The 22667-nt window shown below is 30.6% G+C and overlaps 1 protein-coding gene and 1 non-coding gene across 2 annotated transcripts; both read left to right on the forward strand.

Moving 5' to 3' along the window:
• Positions 1 to 7644: 7644 nt before the first annotated feature.
• Positions 7645 to 7751, forward strand: LOC129948655 (U6 spliceosomal RNA). The gene has a single exon (XR_008781942.1). It is a non-coding gene; the product is annotated as a U6 spliceosomal RNA (small nuclear RNA).
• Positions 7752 to 18854: 11103 nt separating this feature from the next.
• On the forward strand, positions 18855 to 20878 carry LOC129944723 (UDP-glycosyltransferase UGT5-like). The gene is made up of 5 exons (XM_056054361.1): positions 18855 to 19032; positions 19097 to 19624; positions 19692 to 20128; positions 20196 to 20308; positions 20371 to 20878. The coding sequence occupies exons 1-5, from the start codon at positions 18914 to 18916 to the stop codon at positions 20770 to 20772; spliced, it is 1599 nt and encodes a 532-aa protein (XP_055910336.1). The 5' UTR covers positions 18855 to 18913; the 3' UTR covers positions 20773 to 20878.
• The last annotated feature ends 1789 nt before the right edge of the window (positions 20879 to 22667 follow it).

Below are 22667 nucleotides of genomic sequence, written 5' to 3' on the forward strand. Positions count from 1 at the left end.
ATTTTTTTAACTTCCCATAGGAAGTTATTGTAATGGGTCCGATTTGTCAAATTGAAAATTTTGACATTTCTCGACGTTTCAAGGCCAATAGAGTCGAAATAAAAGATTTTTAGAAAGATGTCTGTGCGTGCGTGTATACGTACGTTCGCGACATTTTTTTCGTTGTACATAGCTCAAGAACCAGAAGAGATATCGACTCCAAATAAATTTTGTTTTACAGATAATAAGGCAGAAAGGGCTCTCGAAAAAATTGCGTGGGTGGTTTTTTTACCATAGCAGTTTAAAAAAAAGGTGAAAATTTTGGTTAACCCTTAATATCTTACGAACCAAAAACGCTAGAGACTTGAATTAAATTTTATATAATAAACTGTAACGTGATCTCAAAGAAATATATTTTTTAAAAAAAATCTATCTAACGGTTTTTTTTTCTAAACCAAAAAAACTGAAAAAAAAAATTTGTCACCTCCTAAATTTAACGACTTTTCAAAAACTTGAAAGTTATTCTTCAAACTTATTTTATCTTATAAGAAATATTGTTTTCAACATTCAATAAATTTTTGAGAAAAATCGAATTGACAGTTTTTTTACAAAAAATAAAAATCTAAAAAAAAAATAATACAAGTTGGTAAAAATTCATTTTCGACTCAAATATCTTTTCAAAACTTTGAGATATTGGCTCAAATTTACTTTTATCTTTCAAAAACAATTGTTTTCAACGTGCAGTAAGATTTTGAAGAAAATCGAATTGACAGTTTTTTTACAAAAAATAAAAACCTAAAAAAATATATAAAAGTTGGTAAAAATTGATTTTCGACTCAAATATCTTTTCAAAAATTGTAGATATTGTCTTTTATCTACTTTTATCTTTCAAAAAATATTGTTGTTAACTTTTAGTAAAATTTTGAAAAAAATCGAATTGATAGTTTTTGTACAAAAAATTAAAAACCTACAAAAATTTAACAAAAGTTGGTAAAAATTGATTTTCGACTCAAATATCTTTTCAAAAATTTTAGATATTGGCTTCAAACTTATTTATTTTACAGAAAATATTGTTTTCAATATTCAATGATTTTTATATAAAAATCCAACAGTCCGTTTTTTCATAAAAAATAAAATCTACAAAAAATAGTACGCAAATTTGGTAAAAACTGATACGAGTACGTATAGACAAACTTTTAAGCAAGACATATCGACAGACGGGATGGGAAGTTATCAGTGTGGGTCGCACTCCAGCCTCTTTTTTTTTAATTATTTTAACTGCGCATTATTTTGACAAAATTGTAATAACATAACTATCTTTTATCCAAATTAATGCATTTGGTACATATTTATATGTTATATTTAATCAGCAATCTATTTTAAAGTGTCTATCAAGAAGTATTATCTTGGTATTTTTGTATATGTGATTTTAAAATATTGTTTTTTACGAATAAGGTTGTTTCACACATATTTTACTTGCCTTCGCCTATATAAAAAAATAAATACTTAGTACAAGTTTAAGAAACGGGCCAGAAAGAATATATGTATGTATTTTCTATTAGAATAATTTTTTCAACGTATATACACATTATACCTGTACAGGTGTTACGTACAACCTCTACAACTATTGCTTACGTGTCACTTCATAGCTAAAATCCAAAACGCTTAAGAGCCTAACTGTAAACAACACATGAATAGCCATTTCTTGTACTTGTTCGTATGCTTATTTCTTTTAAAATTTCACAAAAAAAATAAACTGAACGTAATAACTGCATGTTTGCGTTGAAGTACCTTCTACCTACCAATAACATTCCTTCATTATCATCATAAACATGCTTTATCAATCTATCTACATATAGCTTAGCACACCAATGAACTATTCCTTATTCGTTTTAGACACCTACCTAACTACACAACCAATAGGCGATCGCTTTACAATTTAAACACACATGTTCTTCCTCTTTCTTTTCTTTAGATAATTTATTTTCCATCCTGGTTCTTCCCATATGAAATTAAAATAAAGCTTTCCAAAGGAAAACGCTTTGAACGAACAAGTTGAATACACAAACAATTGCTTTCGTAAAGTATGCTTACAAGTATTTTTCATTTCCGGGATGAAATGTCCCAGGATGAGTTGTGTCTTGTGATGAATCGCTCGGTTTTTTTTTGACAAGTCAAATGGCATTTGTATATTTGAAAAAAAAAAACTAATTTAACAGGTAAATTTTTAAATCGTATATAGGTACTTTAAACAGACTCTTTGCTTACAGGAGCAAGTTCGTGCGACCCAGTCGTGCATTTTATTTTTTTACAGTGTTTTTATTTATAAAAAAAAAAAACGTTAATTGTTTTTTCCCAAAAATATACTAGTTTGGTGTCACGTTACAAAATATAATACAAAATTTAGTTCAAATCTCTAGCGTTATTAGTTTGTGAGACATTTAGGGTTAACCAAAATTGTCAACTTATTTTAACTTGCTATGGTAAAAAAACCACCCGTCCAATTTTTTAAGAGTCCTTTACGCATCTTTTTGCAGACCTCCCTCAAAATCTTTAATTTCGACGCTAGAGACATTTAAACGTCGAGAAATGTAAACACTTTTTATTCGACAAATCGGACCGATTGCAATAACTTTCTATGGGAATTAAAAAATATGAAAAATAGCCAAAACTTATAAATAACATTTTTAAAAATACAAACACATAACTTCAAATTGGTGCAAGAAATAATTGACAACGTAAATTCTTCTTTTTCTTATAAACTCCTCTAAAGTGGTTCAGCGTCTAGAATTTGCATTCTCCCATCTTCGATAACATTTGATGGTAACGGCTTAGCGTACCCGCTACCTAGATGTGAATTAACCATTGATAAAGCGGCGTGTGCTGATTATTATTCACCAAGATACGTCATATCTGTTTCGAAATATATCTCTTATAAATAGAATAAATTCAAGTTACGGGCAGATAAATCATAAAACTAAAATTAATTTTGATAACTAAGTAATAAAATGTAATTTGTCTGGGAGCTTTTACTGATTCGGCTATAAAAGTCAAAATTTTCTAGTCTTTCATAGAAATTCTTCTCACGATGGTAAACGTTTGAATGATAAGGCATATTTGAGCGGAAAAATAGTGATAAGAAATTGCATTGATTGTAACAGGAGAGTTGTGGCATTCTTCAAGCAGTATTTCAATTAAAACAAAGGAGGATAGTAGAAATCTACATAGACACGGCCACATAGAAAATACTCTTTTGTTTTAAGGTATAGATACAGCTTTGAAATGGAAAAGAAAAGTCAGGAATCGTGTTTCTACAGCGGTTACCATTGATTGCTACCAGCAGACCAATCATTCCACCGACCCAAAAAGCACAAGAAACAGTCAGTTTTTGTGGATGTTACTTAATTTACATTTTTTTAACAATTAATACAAGGCATCGCTAAGAACAAAATTTCAAAAACAATTTTTGAAAAAAATTGATTTATTATAAACAAAAATCCTGAGCACTTAATTGCTTAGTTTAACATTTTTAAGATATTAGTCGTTTTAGTTTACAGAATTTAAATGAACACAATTGTTATCAGCAAACGTATTATTTTAGCATAGACGAGATTCAGACAATTCTTTTTTTTATCAGCAATAAAGTACTTAAACGTTTGCTATTTCTTATCTATCATAATATTTATCAATACTTTTATTAATTACTACAAAAAGAAATTGCTCTTTAAGCATAATATTTTTTTTATCAGAAACATCATTAATCCCACTTGTAAGTAGAGCAAATTTAACCATAAGTGTATATATTTTCGTCAGCTCTTTAGATTGGAATAATATTACCGGATCTTAGTCGAAATGACGAAACCTAAATCTATTATAATATGAAATTACGAGTAGATTTACTTAAATATCATTAATCTTAAAAAATTAAGTTCTATTGATAAGATTCAATAATTGTTTAGCTCAATTATCGTTCCAATCATTTTTATTTAGTTAAATTTTAAAGATCTGTTGCTAATAACTAAACCAATAAGAATATTTAATTACTTCTTAGAACAAATTTATAGAATTTTATTAGCTTATTTATTTCGGAAATACTCGAAAAAGTGCAATTTGACAGCATTATTGACAAATTACTCAAACCTAAATGAAATGTAGTTTTCATAATTAGATTCATTCCCCTATAAAGTTATGAGTCCCTTCAATTTCTGTCCTCATTCACAACTGCATTGACCCCTGTGAAGTTTTATTACTGACAGAGTTTGAACAGGTAAGAAACCTAGAAATGTCAATTCTAAAGGACTTAACAATAAGATGGTTATTTTTTAATCGCCCAATATTTGGGCATCTGTCACTTTTCAAACCGCAATTTTTGACATTAACCAATCACTTCTCTCATTGGCTGCGTTTAATCTCGTGTGGGATAGGGTATCTTGGATAGGTGGATTTTAGGATACCTTGTTGAACGAGCTGTCAAAAAATTAAAGCAACTTTCAGCTGTTAACAAAAGGCAGAGAAACATTTAAGCTTCGAGGTCAAAATTGTTGTAAGATAAAACTTTTAATGGATTATTCAAATGATTCGTCGGACTATAATGAATTAATAGGTGTGTTACAATCTGATAAATAAGAAATAACCTTAATCTGTAATCTATATATGTTAAATTTCCTCTTAGCTTAATTGGAATTCTATACCATTAATAACTTACTTGCGAAATCTCCGGTTTTAAACAATTTACGTTTAACAGAAATGAGGACTATTATGAAGTGACCTAGAAATAATTTGGAAGAAGTTCGATCTCACTTGAGCAGTAGTTGCTTTGCGGTAAGATTTTGAGTTGGTTTGTAAGATTTTGAGTTGGTTTGTTCATAGTAGATACAGTTTTAGCTTAATGCATGATATATCCGTTTAGTTATCCAACGCTACTTTAAAAACCATTCAAGGGGCACTATCAACTAGAATAGCCAATAAGACAGAAACCAAAATAGTATTGATATCATTAATAAATTGTTTATTAACAATTTCAAATTATTAGGATCTCTTGCACCAAGTGCAGCAAAATAAAAGAACTTTTAACTTGGAGAAAAAACTGTAGTTTTTTGTTTGGATCTTGAGTAAGCAAGAAAGTTTCTTATGAACTGGAGACAGGTTCAATTTAGCTAAGAGTTCTGCTCATTTTGCATTCAGCGAATTTCTCCAAGTTCATTGCTCAGAGAGTATATTAAATGGCAAATTGTTCAACATTACAACAACATTTCAGCTGTTATTTTACTCGCAAAACACTAACAAAAAGTTATCCGAATACCCTATCTGTCTGAGATTGAACGCAGCCACTATATTAAGTAAACGCTCATATTGTCATATGTATACATTCAATTTTGTAATTATGTTTCCTTTCCATAAAATAAAGGTAAAATAAGATTAACGATATGCAGAAAATGTCAGAAATAAAAATGGATGTGAGTTCCAATTGTGCGGGATTTGTATGTCAGAATATAAATTGATCAAAAATTAAAGATGACATTGACATTTTAAGGGACAGTTTCTGCAGATTTTTTCGATAACGCAAATAATCATCCAACAGTGGTTGCTTTGTAGGATTATTTCTCAGAAATAATCTTCTATATACTTATTGCTTTTCCCTTGAGCTCAATTTCTATCGAGAATATAGAAAAGTATACCAAACTAATTTATGCCCTCCCTCTTCAATAATATTCAAAACTTTAAGAACAGTGTGCACCTTTTTTTTCTAATTCTATTATTTCTTTGATTTCAAGTAAAATAATATTTTATCGATAAATTTTGTTTGTTTTTTTTCTTTAATTGTATTTTAATTTAATTTTATATTATTTGCTTTGTATTTCGAATTGTTAAGTTAAGTCATAGGCTCTCACAAATCTATAAGATATCTGTTATCTTACTGTGTAAGCTTTATAAACAAATAAACTGAAACTGAAACTTTAATAATAGCCTAAACCATTGGGTCGATTGAGTTCAAACTTAGAAACATTTTATGCTCAAAATCAAAAATTCAATATTTCCCAAAAAAAGTGCTATGGATTTTTATGAAAATGTCTCTAATTTTTTGTAAGACTTCTTTTCATATTAAAAATATATTCCATTTTGCAAAATAGTTCTTTACATAATTGTTATTAACTTCCCATAGGAAGTTATTGTAATGGGTCCGATTTGTCAAATTGAAAATTTTGACATTTCTCGACGTTTCAAGGTCCCTAGAGTCGAAATAAAAGATTTTTAGAAAGATGTCTGTGCGTGCGTGTGTACGTACGTTTGTACGTCCGTACGTCCGTACGTTCGCGACGTTTTTTTCGTCGTCCATAGCTCAAGAACTAGAAGAGATATCGACTTCAAATAAATTTTGTTATACAGATAATAAGAAAGAAAGATGCAGAAAGGGCTCTCAAAAAAATTGCGTGGGTGGTTTTTTTACCATAGCTGTTTGAAAAAAAGGTGAAAATGTTGGTTAACCCTAAATATCTTACGAACCAAAAACGCTAGAGACTTGAATTAAATTTTATATAATATATTGTAACTTGATACCAAACAGGTATATTTTTTGAAAAAATCAATATAACGGTTTTTTTTATAAATCAATAAAACTGGAAAAAAAATTTGTCACCTCCAAAATTTTACAACTGAAATATGACTTCATCTCTTAAACAATTTTGTGCAACGGAGAATAATGTTTTTGACATCTGATAAAATTTTGAGAAAAATCTAATTGGCAGTTTTTTTATAAAAAATAAAAAACTAAAAAAAAACATTACTCAAAGTTCGTAAAAATTGAATATCGATTCAAATATCTTTTCAAAAACTTGAAATTTAGGCTTTTAAGCTTATTTTATCTTATAAGAAATATTGCTTTCAACATTTTGAAAAATGTTGAGAACAATCGAATTGACAATTTTTTTACAAAAAATAAAAACCTTCAAAAAAAATTTATAAAAGTTGGTAAAAATGTATTTTCGACTCGAATATCTTTTCAAAACTTTGAGATATTAGCTTTAATTTACTTTAATCTTTCAAAAAATCTTGTCGTCAACATTCTGTTAAAGTTTGAAAAAAATCGAATTGACTGTTTTTTCACAAAAAATAAAAACCTAAAAAAAAATGTATAAAAGTTGTCAAAAATTGATTTTCGACTCAAATATCTTTTCAAAACTTTGAAATATTGGCTTTAATTTACTTTTATCTCTCAAAAAATTTTGTTGTCAACATTCAGTTAAAGTTTGAAAAATATCGAATTGACAGTTTTTTTTTAACAAAAAATAAAACTATAAAAATAAACAATACTAAAACTTCGTAAAAATTTACTTTCGACTCAAATAGCTTTTCAAAACATAAAAATATTGGCTTCAAACTTATTTTATTTCACGGAAAATATTGTTTTCGATATTCAGTAATTTTTATATAAAAATCCAAATCCATAAAAAATAAAATCTACAAAAATAGTACGCAAATTTGGTAAAAATTGATACGAGTACATATAGACAAACTTTTAAGCAAGACAAATCGACAGACGGGATGGGAAGTTATCAGTGTGGGTCGCATCCCAGCCTCTTTTTTGTTTTCAAATTTTCTCAGGAATTAATGAACCGATTTAAATAATTATTTTCCGAACAGCTTTTAAACAATATTTTATTAACAGTTCTTGCTTCGGCGGAACATATACTAAAATTGGAACGATGCAGAGAAGATTAGCATGGCCCCTGCGCAAAGATGAAAGGAAAAATCGTGAAGCGTTCCACATTTTAAAAAATCACCTATCCAATCACTGATCCCGAAAATTCTACGGAGAACTAGACAACAAAAACATTCATCATCACTACTCAATACCATTAACCTTTTAACAAAACAACACAGCTAAGTCTTCAATATTTCCCCCATGGAAATTAAAAATTGACTCTATTAACAAAGACCTTCAAAGATTCCCTAAAATAACAACAAGTAATGTGACGTACTGGAAAATGTTTATGGAAATTGTGGCAAATCTTAAAAGAACAGAATGGAACTTCTTCTACTCTGATGGTTCCAAAAATGAACACGGTTTCTTTTGCCGTTGTTGACGAAACCGGAAACATAAAAATCAAAGGCCTCCTAGCAAATTCCACATCCATCTTTACTTGGAAGCGTTTGCAATCCTCAAAGCTACAATGTTTACAAACAATAAAAACAAACTGCAATCTTCTCCGATATCCAGTCTACAATCACCGCACTAAAAAACCTAAATAACAAAACTGAAATAATCGATCGACAAAACGGCAAAAGCTGCACTGAATGACCGCTTTTACAGTTCTACATTTTTAATAAAGAGATGCAAACAAAACCTTTTGCACAAAGCCTGTGAATATACGCGACAAATATATCCCAAAATATGCTAAGATATATATTAGACTCAGACTCGGCCACTGCAACATTTCTAATAGCCACTGCCACTGCATCAAAAGAACAACAACCACTCTGTCCCTTTGTAACAAAAATATTCCCCTCAACATTTATCACCTTACCATCGATTACAAGCATGTCAAATTTATGTCCAAAAGAGTCAATACAACTAGCACTCTGTTAAACCATTTAACAGTCCCTACTGAACAAAACATTAAAGCCGATATTAACTGCAATTAAACTTTAAACTCTAATTTACTATTATATTTATATTAGGTATAACTATATTTAAGTTAAACTCAAAACCTAATTACATATAACCTTTAACGGCCGAAGTCCTTATTAATGTATTACCTATTAATAAAGTTATAATTTATTTACAAAAGTATATATGTAATTTTATTCTTAGACTTTTAAAAAATATTGTAATCATTTTGTTATGAAATTCAAATGTGAAACGTAAATTTCTAAGGACTAAATAACCACATACCACAAAAGTATTCATTAAACAAATTAAAAACCTTTTGTAAATAAAAATTTTATTTAAATTCTTAGAAAAAAATAATTTAAAAGTTGTTTTTTTTTTTACAAAAAAATAAAAATAAACAATAACTAGCTGACCCGGCCACGCTTTGCTGTGGATAACGTTTTTTGCATATAACATTGTTGTAAGCTATTTAAAGGAAATGGCAGGAGAACATCATGGGCCCCACCATGCTTTCTTACATACCTGGACGTTATTTGGAAAAAAAAATGGCGACCATCATGACTGATTTTCTAGTACCGTTACCACTTATTACAATGAAATTATTATTAACCAATAGAAATATTAAATACAAAAAAAAAATCAGTTGATGTTTAGCAAAATACAATACAAAATAATTAAATTTTAAATTTATTATTATTTGTATTTGTATTCAAGTTTGTAACAAATGCGTATATTACAAAGTTTTTATTAAATAAAATGTTAAAAAAATAAGATTTATTGTTTTAAATTTTAAAAACATACTTTCAATATCTATTTAATTTAGCACTATTTCTATAACACACAAATATGTTCGACGGTTTTTCTACACGTGAACATGCAACATATGTACGTATAATTGCCCATGAGAAAAACAGTTTTTTTCCAAATCTAAACCACAAATTGACATTGTTTGGACTTGAGACTTATTTATAGACATAGCAAAAGCTAATCAAATTGAAAACTGTAATCTTCTGAAGGGTATTTTAGAATCTGAGGATATCATAGGAATACGTGACAATAGAACCACTTTTCCTTAAAATTTTCCAGTTAAAATGGTTGCTTTAAGAATATTTCCTGTGATCTTTTTGAAGGCAAATCGTGTACCGTTGCATAATTGAGGTGGATTTAAATTACGCAGAAAAAGAATAGGATTTTTAATCGAAGATTATGTAATGGCATTCCAGGTATATCTAAAGAATTTTTAAATTCAGTTGGAAAATGTACGCTATCATTTTTATTAACAACAGTATCGTTTGATTAAAAAGTCACTAGATCGCCTGGTATCTGGAAGTTAATTTAGTCAACATCAACATTTTTAGCTGCTAAAATAGTCTGATGACTGATGAACAACAGTGCAATAAAATAATATTGCGATCATTAATTGAGATGTAAGCTTTCCTATCTTTCAAGTTGGATCAAACTGCATGGTTAAACAGTTAAGGAAGTCCGTCGTGGACAAACATCGTGACACGTAATTTGTATATGCACATAATGTATGTATGTATGGGTTAAGATTCCTACTGGATTGGTTAAAAGCCTCGAAAGAAATCAGCTCAAATTTTAATTTTTGATTGCATACTTTTTGATGTTTTTTAAACGACATTTTGTATCATTACAAAAATTATCATTTGAGCATTTTAAGGGCACCAATTTGAGTCGTGTACGATTACTTCATGCGAACAGACGTGTGCTCAGTGATCTAAAGTCTTGCATTTGAACTTTGTACCAATTTTGACGGCAAAAGCCGCAAAAGAAATTTTGCAGAATTCGTTTTTATTTATATAACGAAAGTGACTTTTGAACTAAAAAAATAAGTGAAAATTCAGAAAAACAATCCCCAGCATTTATGCTGGGGCCCATAAATAGTGATTTGCGTATTGCACTAAGTGAAACACGTAAACTAATTGACACTTCAAATGTAGCTCTCTTAAATCAAAGAGCTAATATAAACTCTCTTGACTCACAAGAAGCTGGTAAGCAACTCATTTCTAGTATGAACTCTATCAAATCAAAGAGAGGTGAAAATGGTTCACCAATAAAAACTAATAACCGTGAACATCAATCCGAAACCGGAGTTATGTTAGCAAATACTAATAATTTAAATGATGAATCTATGGAGGTTGGCACTGTGGAGCATTATCCTCAATGGTCGACTGTCATAAATAAACTGAAACGCTCTGCCAACAGCTTTCAATCAATCTCTGAAAAAAGAGTAAAACACTATACCAATAGCTGTGAGTCACCATCTAGCTCTCACTTGCAGCAACCAAACCTGTCGTTATCGAGCAACAGATTTGCTCCTTTGGCTGAATCACCAGAGAATTACATTCCTCCCACGATTTCTGACAAAAAAACCAGAGATAAAAACACTCAACTCATTTACAATGATACGTCTTCAACTCATCGCGAAGCTGCTCTTCAATCAACCGATCTTGATCATAACTCTTTTATAAAAAATGTAAACAATTCAAATTTCTGTCCGCCTATATTTATTTTTGGCGCCAATTGTGCTCTTCTTACTGATCTTATTAAACTTGCTGCAGCCGAATGTAACATTTCTAATTTAATACATAAATTTGTTAATATGGGGTATAGGAAGACAAAGGTTTATGTGAATAATTCAACTGTTCACAAATTAATTATAGATCGATTGCGTGATACAGGTATCGGTGCATTTTCCTTCTCTCCAAAAGATACGAAGAAGGTTTCTATAATGCTCAAGGGTCTTGATGGAGACACTCCCGTAGATGAAATTAAAAAATCTTTAGAACAAATGGTTCCAAACATTAAAATTAGTAAAATAACACCATTTGTTACATCACGTTCCAAAGAATTAAATTTAAAATTAAATATGTTTCTCGTGCAGCTTGAAGTTGGGGAATCAATTAAGGATTTAACATGTGTGAATTTTTTACTTCGTCAAAGGGTTTTTTGAGAAAAGAAAATCAATCGTACGGCAGTGATTCGCTGCTTTAGATGTCAGCGGTTTGGACACTCTTGGGAATGTTGTGCTTATTATATGAGATGTTTGGTTTGCGGTGAATCCCACGATTCTGCTGAATGCATTAAAGCATCTAAAGAGCGTAGAGCAAAAAATGAGGAATTACCTCCAGCTAAGTGTGTTAATTGCGGTGAGGTTGGACATGCAGCTAGTTATCAGGGATGCCCTGCATACCTAAAATATAGGGAAAAAAAACTAACATCCATCCATAATGCTAGACAAAAGGCAAATTCAAACAGAGCTATTGTGGAAGATTCAATTTCTAAATTCACAAACACCAATATTTCTTTCGCCGAAAAGGCAAAAAGCTCTATGCGAAATACGAATTCTCAGAAGCAAGTACTTAATAATAGGCAGGAAAAAGGTGATCTGAACGAATTTTTGAATGAAGCTAAAAACCTGTTCAACATCTCATTTAAGGATCTTTTGGTCAAAATAAGACAGTTTTGGCCAACATACCAACAATTACAAAGTAAGGAGGAAAAAATGTTTTCTTACCTTAACTTTGTAGCTTCTATTGTAACATAATGTTGGAAAATTTCAATTTAAAAATAATGTCGATAAATTTGAATTCTATAATTTCAAATGCAAAAAGAGTAGCTCTGTTAGATATCTTAAAAAATAAAAAACCGCAAATGTGTTTCTTATCGGAAACTTGTTTATCTTCAAAACACAAACCGACTTTTGACGGTTTTAATATAATACGTAATGATTCGGGTAGAGGAACGGCAATACTTTTAAACAAAAATTACAAGTTCTGTTCAGTTCCTTTCCAAAGTAATAAGTTTTCAATATGTCTGGCATCTATTTCGTCCCAGAATTCTAATGGTTCAATACAACGCTTAATTGTTGGTAGTATATATATACCATCAAATGCTGGTAATAGTTTATCCCGCGAGCTTGATAGGCTTTATTGTTTAATTGGTAGTTTTGATGCAGCTTTAATTGGAGGTGACTTTAATGCCCGTCACACTGCCTGGGGTGACAGAGTTTGTAATAATAATGGAAATCTGTTCCACAATTGGTTTTATAACGGTCCCTGCTTGAATCTGGATATAATTCCTTCTGATGGTCCAACATATCCAAGAACGTCCTCGTATCTAGACTTTTTCATTAAAACATCAACAATATGCGTTTCTAACAATGTCTTAGGTTCCTCAAGCACCCCAACATGTAAAACTTTTCCAGTTGTTTCAGATCACTACGGAATAGTCATTGAAATAATGCTTAAAAACTTCCTTCCGGTTTTAACACCTCCAAACACCTACAGGAGTTTTAAAAACACAAACTGGGATGCCTTCAGACTAAGTCTCCATTGTAATATATTGTCTTTGAACATACCTGCTGAAAGAAATATATCTAACATCGAAATAGATTCGTATATAAACCAATTAAATATGATAATAACATCAAATGTTGAATTACACTCAGTTGTAGTGTGTCCTCAAGACCAAAAATTTCATTCTATATCCGATAGAACAAAACAACTTATTGATATGCGAAGTGTCTGGCTTAAAGAACTTAAAAAAATATATAATCGGCATTTAAACAGAGTAAATCCCGAATATCTTCAACTTCATTCTAAGATTCAGTGCTTAAGTAAAATTATTAGGGATAATGTCAATATTGATGTAAACAATGCATTTCAGTCAAGGCTCGAGAAAATTAAACCTTCTCCTTTCGCCTTTAAAGAAATTGATAAGATAACAGGCCGAAAATATTTTGGTACTGACATATCAAAGGATATACTAACATACCATGGACAAAATCTGAGTGACATTAGATCCAAATTAGATGCATTTAAAGAATTTTACTCTTCAGTTTTCACTGGCGACGAACACCTAATGAATCAAAATTTTGAAAATGAAGTATCTGTTGCAATAAATGAATTCAAAACAGCTCAATTAGGTCGAAATTTAACAAATTTTTCTCTTTCAAACAGAGCAACATGTCCTAATTTGTATGTATTTACAACACCTGAAAAAGTAAGAGCATTTAGAATAGCTTTGAACAATAAAAAATCAGCTGGTAATGATCAGATATCTAATTTCATTTTAAGAAAATGCCCTCTTTCTTTAGATACGGTTTTATCCATAATATTTAATCATTGTATTAACAATGGTTACTTTCCTCGTGCTTGGAAGGAAGCATTAATAGTACCGATAGCAAAAACCAAAGCTGCCAGAGATATTTCAAAATTTCGGCCTATTTCCTTACTTTCAAATATTGGAAAGCTGTTTGAAAAAATTTTGGCAGATCATGTAAATAACTTCACCGAAGAAGCAAATATTATTCCAAATAACCAATTTGGTTTTAGAAAAGGATGCTCTACTGAGCATGCACTACTAATAATTCAAAATAAGGTAATTGAAAACTTAAGGAACAAAAAATGTACAGTTATCTTAGATATTGATCTTGAAAAGGCTTTCGACTCAATATGGCATGATGGCCTCATATTTAAGCTTTTAAATTTAAGATTTCCAGACTGGCTAATAAAAATTATTTACAGTTTTCTTACATCTCGAACTACGTCGATTGCAATCGAAGCTGAAAAATCAGTACCTTTCCTTATACTATCGGGGGTTCCACAAGGATCTATCCTTGGCCCTTCCTTATTTAATATTTATCTTCACGATTTCCCTCTATCAGATCCTATTACAGAGGAACCAGGTTCAATCCACTATGCTGATGATACTACTATATTGGCAAGCGACTCACGGCCCAGTATTGCGTTGTAGAAAATAAAACAGAAACTTCCACATGTAGAAAACTATTTCAAAAAATGGAAACTTAAAATCAATACAGATAAATGCGGGGTAACGTGCTTTAGGAACTCCAGTGGAAAAGGACATTATCTTGCTGTCAAAGAAAGTAAAGCACTCTCTTTGAAAATAAACGAAAAACCAATAGCTCTACGAGCTGAAACAAAGTATTTAGGTTTACATTTTCATAATAGGTTTTTATTCAATAAACATGCAAGAACAGTTTTAAATAGAGCCAAAATGGTCTCAGTTATGTTAAAACCACTACTTAACTCCAAGCAAGTGTTGAGTACCACAAAAACACTTATATATAAAACATTAATAAGACCAATACTGTTGTACGGTTTTCCTATTTGGTTCACTATTTCACCTTCTGTAGCCAAGGAAATGGAAACTTTCGAGAGAAAACTCTTGCGATTTTGTTGTGGAAAATTTAGAAAACCTAACAAGAAATACTATTCTAATAAAGTCATATATGAAACAACAAAAATAAAACCCCTGATGGTCTATCAAATAGATACACTCCTGAAAAAAATAGAACGACTAAGCTCTCATCACAATCCACTAGTTAGGTCTTTAACTGATCCTCAAACACATACAAGTTTAAATGATAATTATTACTTATCACCATTTAATCTCCTAAACGAACAAACTATAAATCAATTAAGACCAGATACGAGTAGAACCCTCTCCGTACCCTTTTATGACAAAGCATCTCCACTTAATTTTAGGGGATGATACTGATTAAAAATATACAATCACATAAACCTTTGTTTCCAACGTACAAGTTTTGATTACTCTTTGGATAGTATAAAAGCTTATATTTTCTTTAAGAGTATTTGAAGCTTGTGTGAACTAAGTATATGAATTATATATTTTATTTGTAAATAGATAAGAATATTCCTTTTAGTTTTTATTTAGGTTTAAGTTTTAGTTTTAAGTCTTAGATATAAGTTAAAAAGCTGAAAAGGCAAAGCTGAGATTGTGCGCCGGGAGCAAGTGCACACTTGAATAATAATGTAGTTTAATTTAATCAATGAATTTAATTATCTAAATGTTGAAAACATTTACTATAACAAAGTCCATTAAGTCTGACATATCTTTAAGTCGACCGAATTGTTAAATCTAGTTTATAAGAAAAAAAATGTACTGATTTATTAATGACTCAATAAAGTTACTTACTTACTTACTTAAGGGCACCAATTGGTGCTTATCAGTGTGGGTCGCATCTCACTGTTTCGATATTCTAGAGTTGATTTCTGTCAGCATAGACCTATGACTGAGAATAGCCCAATAAAAAGTAACCAGGATCTGTTAAGTAAGATCGACGTGGTGGAGCAGTTAACAAACAAAGTTGTCAATTAATTTTCCGCATAAGGTGCTTCGTCTTTATTGAAACCAAATGTTATCAATTTTTATACTCAATGGCATTCGCTGTCGCCATTTAACGTATCGGCAGCTTTTTCAACATTTTGAAAGAAATAAAACATAAACTGCACCAAACATTCAATTTTAATGGATGTAGCTATGATTTGTTAGTTGGTAGAAGATTGCCTTAGCTCAATATGCGGTAATTTTGATTGTTGATAAAGCCATGTAACCAGAAATAATCTTCATTGATAAAAATCGTAAAATTAACGAAGTATGAACTTCGCGAATCCATTAATTCCCACGCTGTTTTTTTTAATCTCTCTTTTAAGCAATTGTTAAATGAACTTTTTTTATAGAATCTCAATTTCTAGATGATTTCTTACCATTTCTTCTTGAAAATCGTCCATTTTAATAGTTATAGTTAGTTTTTTTTGTTGAAATTATTTTTAACTTTTGATATTCACAAAACTTTCTTTTATTGGTGTTTTTTTTATTATCATTCTGTCAAGTCTTCTTTCAGTTTTATCAATTTTAAAATACAAAACGAGGCTGGGATGCGACCCACACTGATAACTTCCCATCCCGTCTGTCGATTTGTCTTGCTTAAAAGTTTGTCTATATGTACTCGTATCAATTTTTAACATATTTGGATTTTTATATAAAAATTAATGAATATTGAAAACAATATTTTCTGTGAAATAAAATAAGTTTGAAGCCAATATTTTTTTTATTTTTGGAAAGCTATTTAAGCCGAAAGTAAATTTTTACCAAGTTTTAGCATTGTTTTTTCTTAGAGTTTTATTTTTTGTAAAAAAAACTGTCAATTCGAATTTTTTAAAAATTTTACTCTCAAAGTTTTTAAAAAAAATTTGAGTCGAAAATCATTTTTTACCAACTTTTATTAATTTTTTTCGGTTTTTAATTTTTGTAAAAAAAACTCTCAATTCGATTTTTTTTCCAAACTTTAACTGAATGTTGACAACAAAATTTTTTGAAAGATAAAAATAAACTAAAGCCAATATCTTAAAGTTTTGAAAAGATATTTGAGTCGAAAATCAATTTTTACCAACTTTTATACATTTTTTTTAGGATTTTATTTTTTTTTAAAACTGTCAATTCGATTTTTCTCAACATTTTTCAAAATGTTGAAAACAATATTTCTTTTTTAATTTTTTTTCGGTTTTTAATTGTTTGTAAGAAAACTTTTATCAGATGTCAAAAGCATTATTCTTCGTAGCACAAAATTGTTTTGGAGATGAAACCATATTTTAGTCGTAAAATTTTGTAGGTGTCAAATTTTTTTTTTCAGTTTTTTTTTTTATTTATAAAAAAACCGTTGAATGGATTTTTTTCAAATAATATATTTCTTTGATATCACGTTACAATATATTATATAAACTTTAATTCAAGTCTTTAGCGTTTTTGGTTCGTAAGATATTTAAGGTTAACCAAAATTTGTACCTTTTTTTAAACTGCTATGGTAAAAAAAACCACCCACGTATTTTCTTGAGAGCCCTTTCTGCATCTTGCTGCCTTATTATCTGTATAACAAAATTTATTGGAAGTTGATATCTCTTCTGGTTCTTGAGCTATGGACGACGAAAAAAACGTCGCGAACGTACGTACACACGCACGCACAGATATCTTTCTAAAAATCTTTTATTTCGACTCTAGGGACCTTGAAACGTCGAGAAATGTCAACATTTTCAATTTGACAAATCGGTCCCATTACAATAACTTCCTATGGGAAGTTAAAACGCCATATAAGTCAACGAAAAGCAGCTGTCCCAGTCAATGGCTGCGTTCCGTCTTGTGTTGGATAGGGTATCTTCGATAGGTGGATTCTTAGATTCTTTTTTAAACGACCAGATTCTTTCAGCGACCTTATTTGCTTGTATCTCCACAAGCTGTCCGCCTCTGTCTGCTTTTATACATACAAACAAAAAAGTTAGATTTATTTATTTCCACAAGATTGATATGCATGTATATACCTGTATTTTGTACCTCTGGAACAGGATGAGGTTCTTCGACTTCAGAATGCTGGACAATTGACTGGAGGTAAGACCTAGCAAATTGGTCATCTACAAAACGAGAACAAAAGAAGTCAGTTTTGAAGTTTAAAAAAATAGATTATAATTACCTTTCAAAATTCGGCAAACAGCATAACATTTTGTATCTTTCTTTTTACTAACAAATACAAAAAGCTGAAATCAATTTTCAAGTTTCTTGAAATTCAACCATGTGTTGAATCAGCTGTTCCGTCAGATGCATACATACCCCAGAAATTCTTGGATACCTTTTTTGACATTTCACCTGTTTTTGATCAGCTGTTATTTCACACGTAAAACACTAACAAAAATGTATCCGCATACCCTATCTGTCTGAGATTGAACGCAGCCCATATTCATAATACACAAATCAGCCGTATTGGACTCAAATGAAAAAAGACCATTGTTTTTATTTGCAATATGTCAGTTTAACTTAAGTTTGTTTGTTCGATTTATAAATGTTTTTCCACGTCAATAACAAAAGTATACACTTTTATTTATTAAAATGAATTGCATATTACCCAATTTCACTTTAACTCTTTAAAATGAAACAAATTAAATATTAAACTTAAGCCAAACCAACTAAGGTGATAGCTGATTGTCAATTTGTTGACAGCCGCGTCGTTTTGGCTATTGTTCTCTCTACATGTCTCCATACGCTTAACAGAGACATCTATAGTAAGAGTAACTGTCAATTTATCAAACGATCGATCGTTTTTGTTTTTGGCTACAGTATCCGGGCTTTTTTGCTCCGGAAACAATTTATCTCAACAATTTTATAGATTAACAGTCTTATGGATAGGACAAGTAAATTAAATTGTACTAATTATTTCGGGGGCTATATTCGAAAATCAACAATCTATAATCTTAAATTTTAACTTTAATCAGAACCTCTTTTTTTAGCTTTTCTCGCACACGCCCATGCTTATGGGTATGGAAATAGTTTTTTTTATTATTCTTATTTCATGCTAATAAATAAATTCTAATCTTATCATTTCATATATAAGTGATCTTATGAATGAGGGAATAGCTAGTGAGTTTAGTTAGTGCATTGGGATAAGTTGGTTGCTCGTATTTAGCTCTAGAAATATAGTTTAGAAACATGAACTGCAGGCCGCTCTTTATTATATTGCTTTGGGCATTGTGTGATTTCTCTGTTAGAATCAATGGGGCTAATATTTTGGGACTTATGCCGATTATATCACCAAGTCATCATGGATGGTAAATTATTAAAAAAAATAATTTCTGAAACTTATTTAAATTTGTTATTTTTTTTTGAAAACAGGAATAGTGTTTTAATGCATCGACTTGGTGAACTGGGTCACAATGTGACAGTTCTTTCAGTCGATATTCCAAAACCGAATGAGAAAGTCCCACCAAATGTTCATTATATTCACTTGGAGAAAGGGTACTCAATCTATGATGAAGGTGATGTTAAATTGGACATAAATGAATTCATTGATATTGGACCATTCAAAGGAATCAAGATGTTTAATGATGCTGTCGTTACGTTGGTTGATGTTGTTTGTGCTTCGAAGGGATTTCATACACTCTTGAATTATCCGGATGATTTTAAGTTTGATTTGGTTATACACGACTACACAATGGGTCCAATTTTACTTGGATTTTTACACAAGTTCAAGTATCCACCTGCAGTTGGTGTTTCTCCATTCCATAACCCACCAATCACTTTGGATTATATGTCCAATCATTATTTCCCTGCTTATGTACCTTTCCATGGAACAACGTTCAAGACTGAAATGACCTTCTGGGAACGGCTTGAAAATACTCTTCTCATTGCTTATGACATTGGGTTAGTATGATGCTGGTTTTATCATTTTGTTTTTCGGAAACTTATGGAAATCTTAAATATGTTTCAGCTATCGACGACTGATACTCAACCCTAAAATTGACACCGTTATCCGGAAATATTTTCCTAAGGACATGCCGTACTTAGATGATATTGGTAGACGCACTGCCATAGCTCTGGTCAACTCCCACCCAGCCACAAACTATGTAGAACCTCTGCCTCCGAATGTCATTGAAGTCGGTGGCATGCAGATATTGGATCCTAAGCCATTGCCAAAGGATTTGGACGAGTACATGAACAAGTCTACTAATGGAGCTGTATTTTTCTCGTTTGGAACCAATATGAAGAGTCAAGATTTTACCGAAGAACAAGTTCGAACAATTTTGAACGCCATGGCTGAACTGAGTCAGTATAATTTCATGTGGAAGTTTGATGTGAAATATTTGAAGGAGAAAATACCCAAAAATGTTATAGTCAGGTCATTCTATCCACAAAGAGATATTCTTGGTAAGATCAACGCACTTTAGACCAATTTAGTTGATCTCATCGTTTATTCAATTAAATCATTCTAAAGCTCATCCCAATCTGAAGGCGTTTGTCACTCACTGTGGAGGTCTTAGTTCACAAGAAGCAATGTGGCGTGGTGTTCCGATGGTTGGTGTTCCACTATTCGTTGATCAACACAGGGTAAGTTCTTTATATTATGTCAAAATACATCTAGAACTCATAAATCTTTCTGTCTTTTATAGAACTTAAAACAGTCTTTGGAAGCGGGTATTGCAGTGAAACTTGACTTTTCTACCATGACCAGCAAGGATATAGTTGAAGCTATTAAAACGGTTATTCAAGATCCTAAAATGCGAGAAAATGCTAAAGTAAAGTCAAAGCAATACCAAGATAGACCTATGAGGCCCTTGGACACTGCTGTGTGGTGGGTCGAGTATATGTTACGTAACCCGAATCCATATCATCTCCGATCACCTGCCCATAAGCTTAATATCTTCCAAGCTAATTCCTTGGATTGTTTACTTTTCATTTTATTGGTTGTGATTCTCGTGTTCTACTTGGTTGTCAAATTACTGGCGTTTGTATGGAGATTACTGAACACGAACTCGAACAGTTCCAAGAAAATAAAAAAAAAACTAATTTAATTTTTGTTTGATAAGATTAAATATTAAAATAATACATAATATGTAGAGACAGTTTATTATGTTAATAAATTTCAAAATAGAAATGGGCAGAACTACAAAAATTTAAGTACTTATATATGTATGGTTTATTGCAATTCATTGGCAGTGGCGTACAGCAAAAGAGTCAGGTTGAAATTTTTGAATACAGTTCTTTGAAAGCTATAAAAATAGAGTTTGTTCTCGATTTTAAAAATATGCAAATAAAAACATTAAACTATTATAGTTTCCAAAAATTGAAGGTTTTTAAATTTCCTAGGATATCAAATATATTTCAATAAATTAAGAAAAAAACTATTTAAGTCTTGCACTCATCGAAAAATTGTACGATACGCCACTGATATTTGCTGAAATTACTTTAATACTCAAGGTAATTTGTTTATTAACCTTGTCCGATGAGAGTGACAAAGCGATTTTAGTTTATGATTCCCTGAGTTAACTACTAGAGGTTAATTTATTTTCTACTATGCCTTTTGAATAAGAAAGTTGATAAGATGTAACGTCATCATCTCAAGTACACTTGAGATGCTGCTGGCTTTCATGAGGGAAAACAAACGTTTTAATAGTTTTGTAATTAATTGTAAACAATATACGAGTATTGTACCTTATTTGAGCTCAGAAATATGTGTATAAGTATTTTGTTTGAGTAATACGCTGATATTAGTAGTATGTTCGACATATTATTTTATCTATATCTAATTTTATATTTATTATATTATGTACATACGTAACTTTCACAATTTGTCACAAATTTAAGACGGAATTTATTGAATATCTTTATATGTTACAGCTGCTCAAATAGGAAGCTACATTTGCAAAAAGAAATCTCTTATCGAAAACCAACTCAGTTTAAATTTAAAAAGTTGAACCAATTTTTAACCTATTAAACATCTTAAGAAGTGTAGGAAAATAGGGAATGTCCTGATCCTGATAAGTATTTATCCGAACATCTCCGCCAGGTTGCAAAATTTAACCATCATCGAAATCGAAGGGCGCTAAAAATCCAACTTAAAAGTTACAAAAGTTTACAATCAATACAATAACTTTTGTTTCAGTTAAGTACCAATAATTGGTAATCCAACTTAAAAGTTACAAAAGTTTACAATCAATACAAAACTACCAATTATTGTTACTTAACTGAAACAAAAGTTCTTACAAATTTGATCAAAGAAGGTATTTCGAGATTCAGAAACAAGGAATGGAACCAAAAATTAAGAGGGCTAGAGAAAGGTGGCAAACCTTTCTGGAATATTGTCAAGTTTATTAAGAAGCCTAACTTGAATATACCTGCATTAAAACTAGATAATGGGCAAGTAGCATTGTCTGGTTCTGAAAAGGCAAACGCATTAGGCAAAATATTTACCGACTGCAATACTCTAACCAATAACTCCACAACAAATAGCAATGTAGAATCTTTAGTTCTGCAATCATTGCATTCCATCAACTCCAGTATCTTAAATGACCAGGAGGAGTTTATTACAATTACGGAAGTTATTGATGTAATCCTTGGATTGAAAACGCGAAAGTCAGCTGGCTTTGACAACATAAAAAATCTTTTTTTAAAAAATCTTCCAAGGTCAGATATAAAATTTCTTTTAAATTTGTTCAATTCCTGTATTAAGATAAGCTACTTTCCAATAGATTGGAAAAACGCTAAAATTATTCCAATTTTGAAACCTGGAAAAAACGCAAGCAATCCTGTAAGTTATCGTCCCATAAGTTTACTAAGTTCTGTAAGTAAGTGTTTTGAAAAAATAATTAAAAACAAACTAATGACACACATTAACAATAATAATATTCTGCCTCCTGAACAATTTGGATTTCGACCGTACCATAGTACAGTCCACCAAGTTGATCGA

Source organism: Eupeodes corollae, chromosome 2 (assembly GCF_945859685.1).
Source record: "Eupeodes corollae chromosome 2, idEupCoro1.1, whole genome shotgun sequence".
Classification (NCBI taxonomy): Eukaryota; Metazoa; Arthropoda; class Insecta; order Diptera; family Syrphidae; genus Eupeodes; species Eupeodes corollae.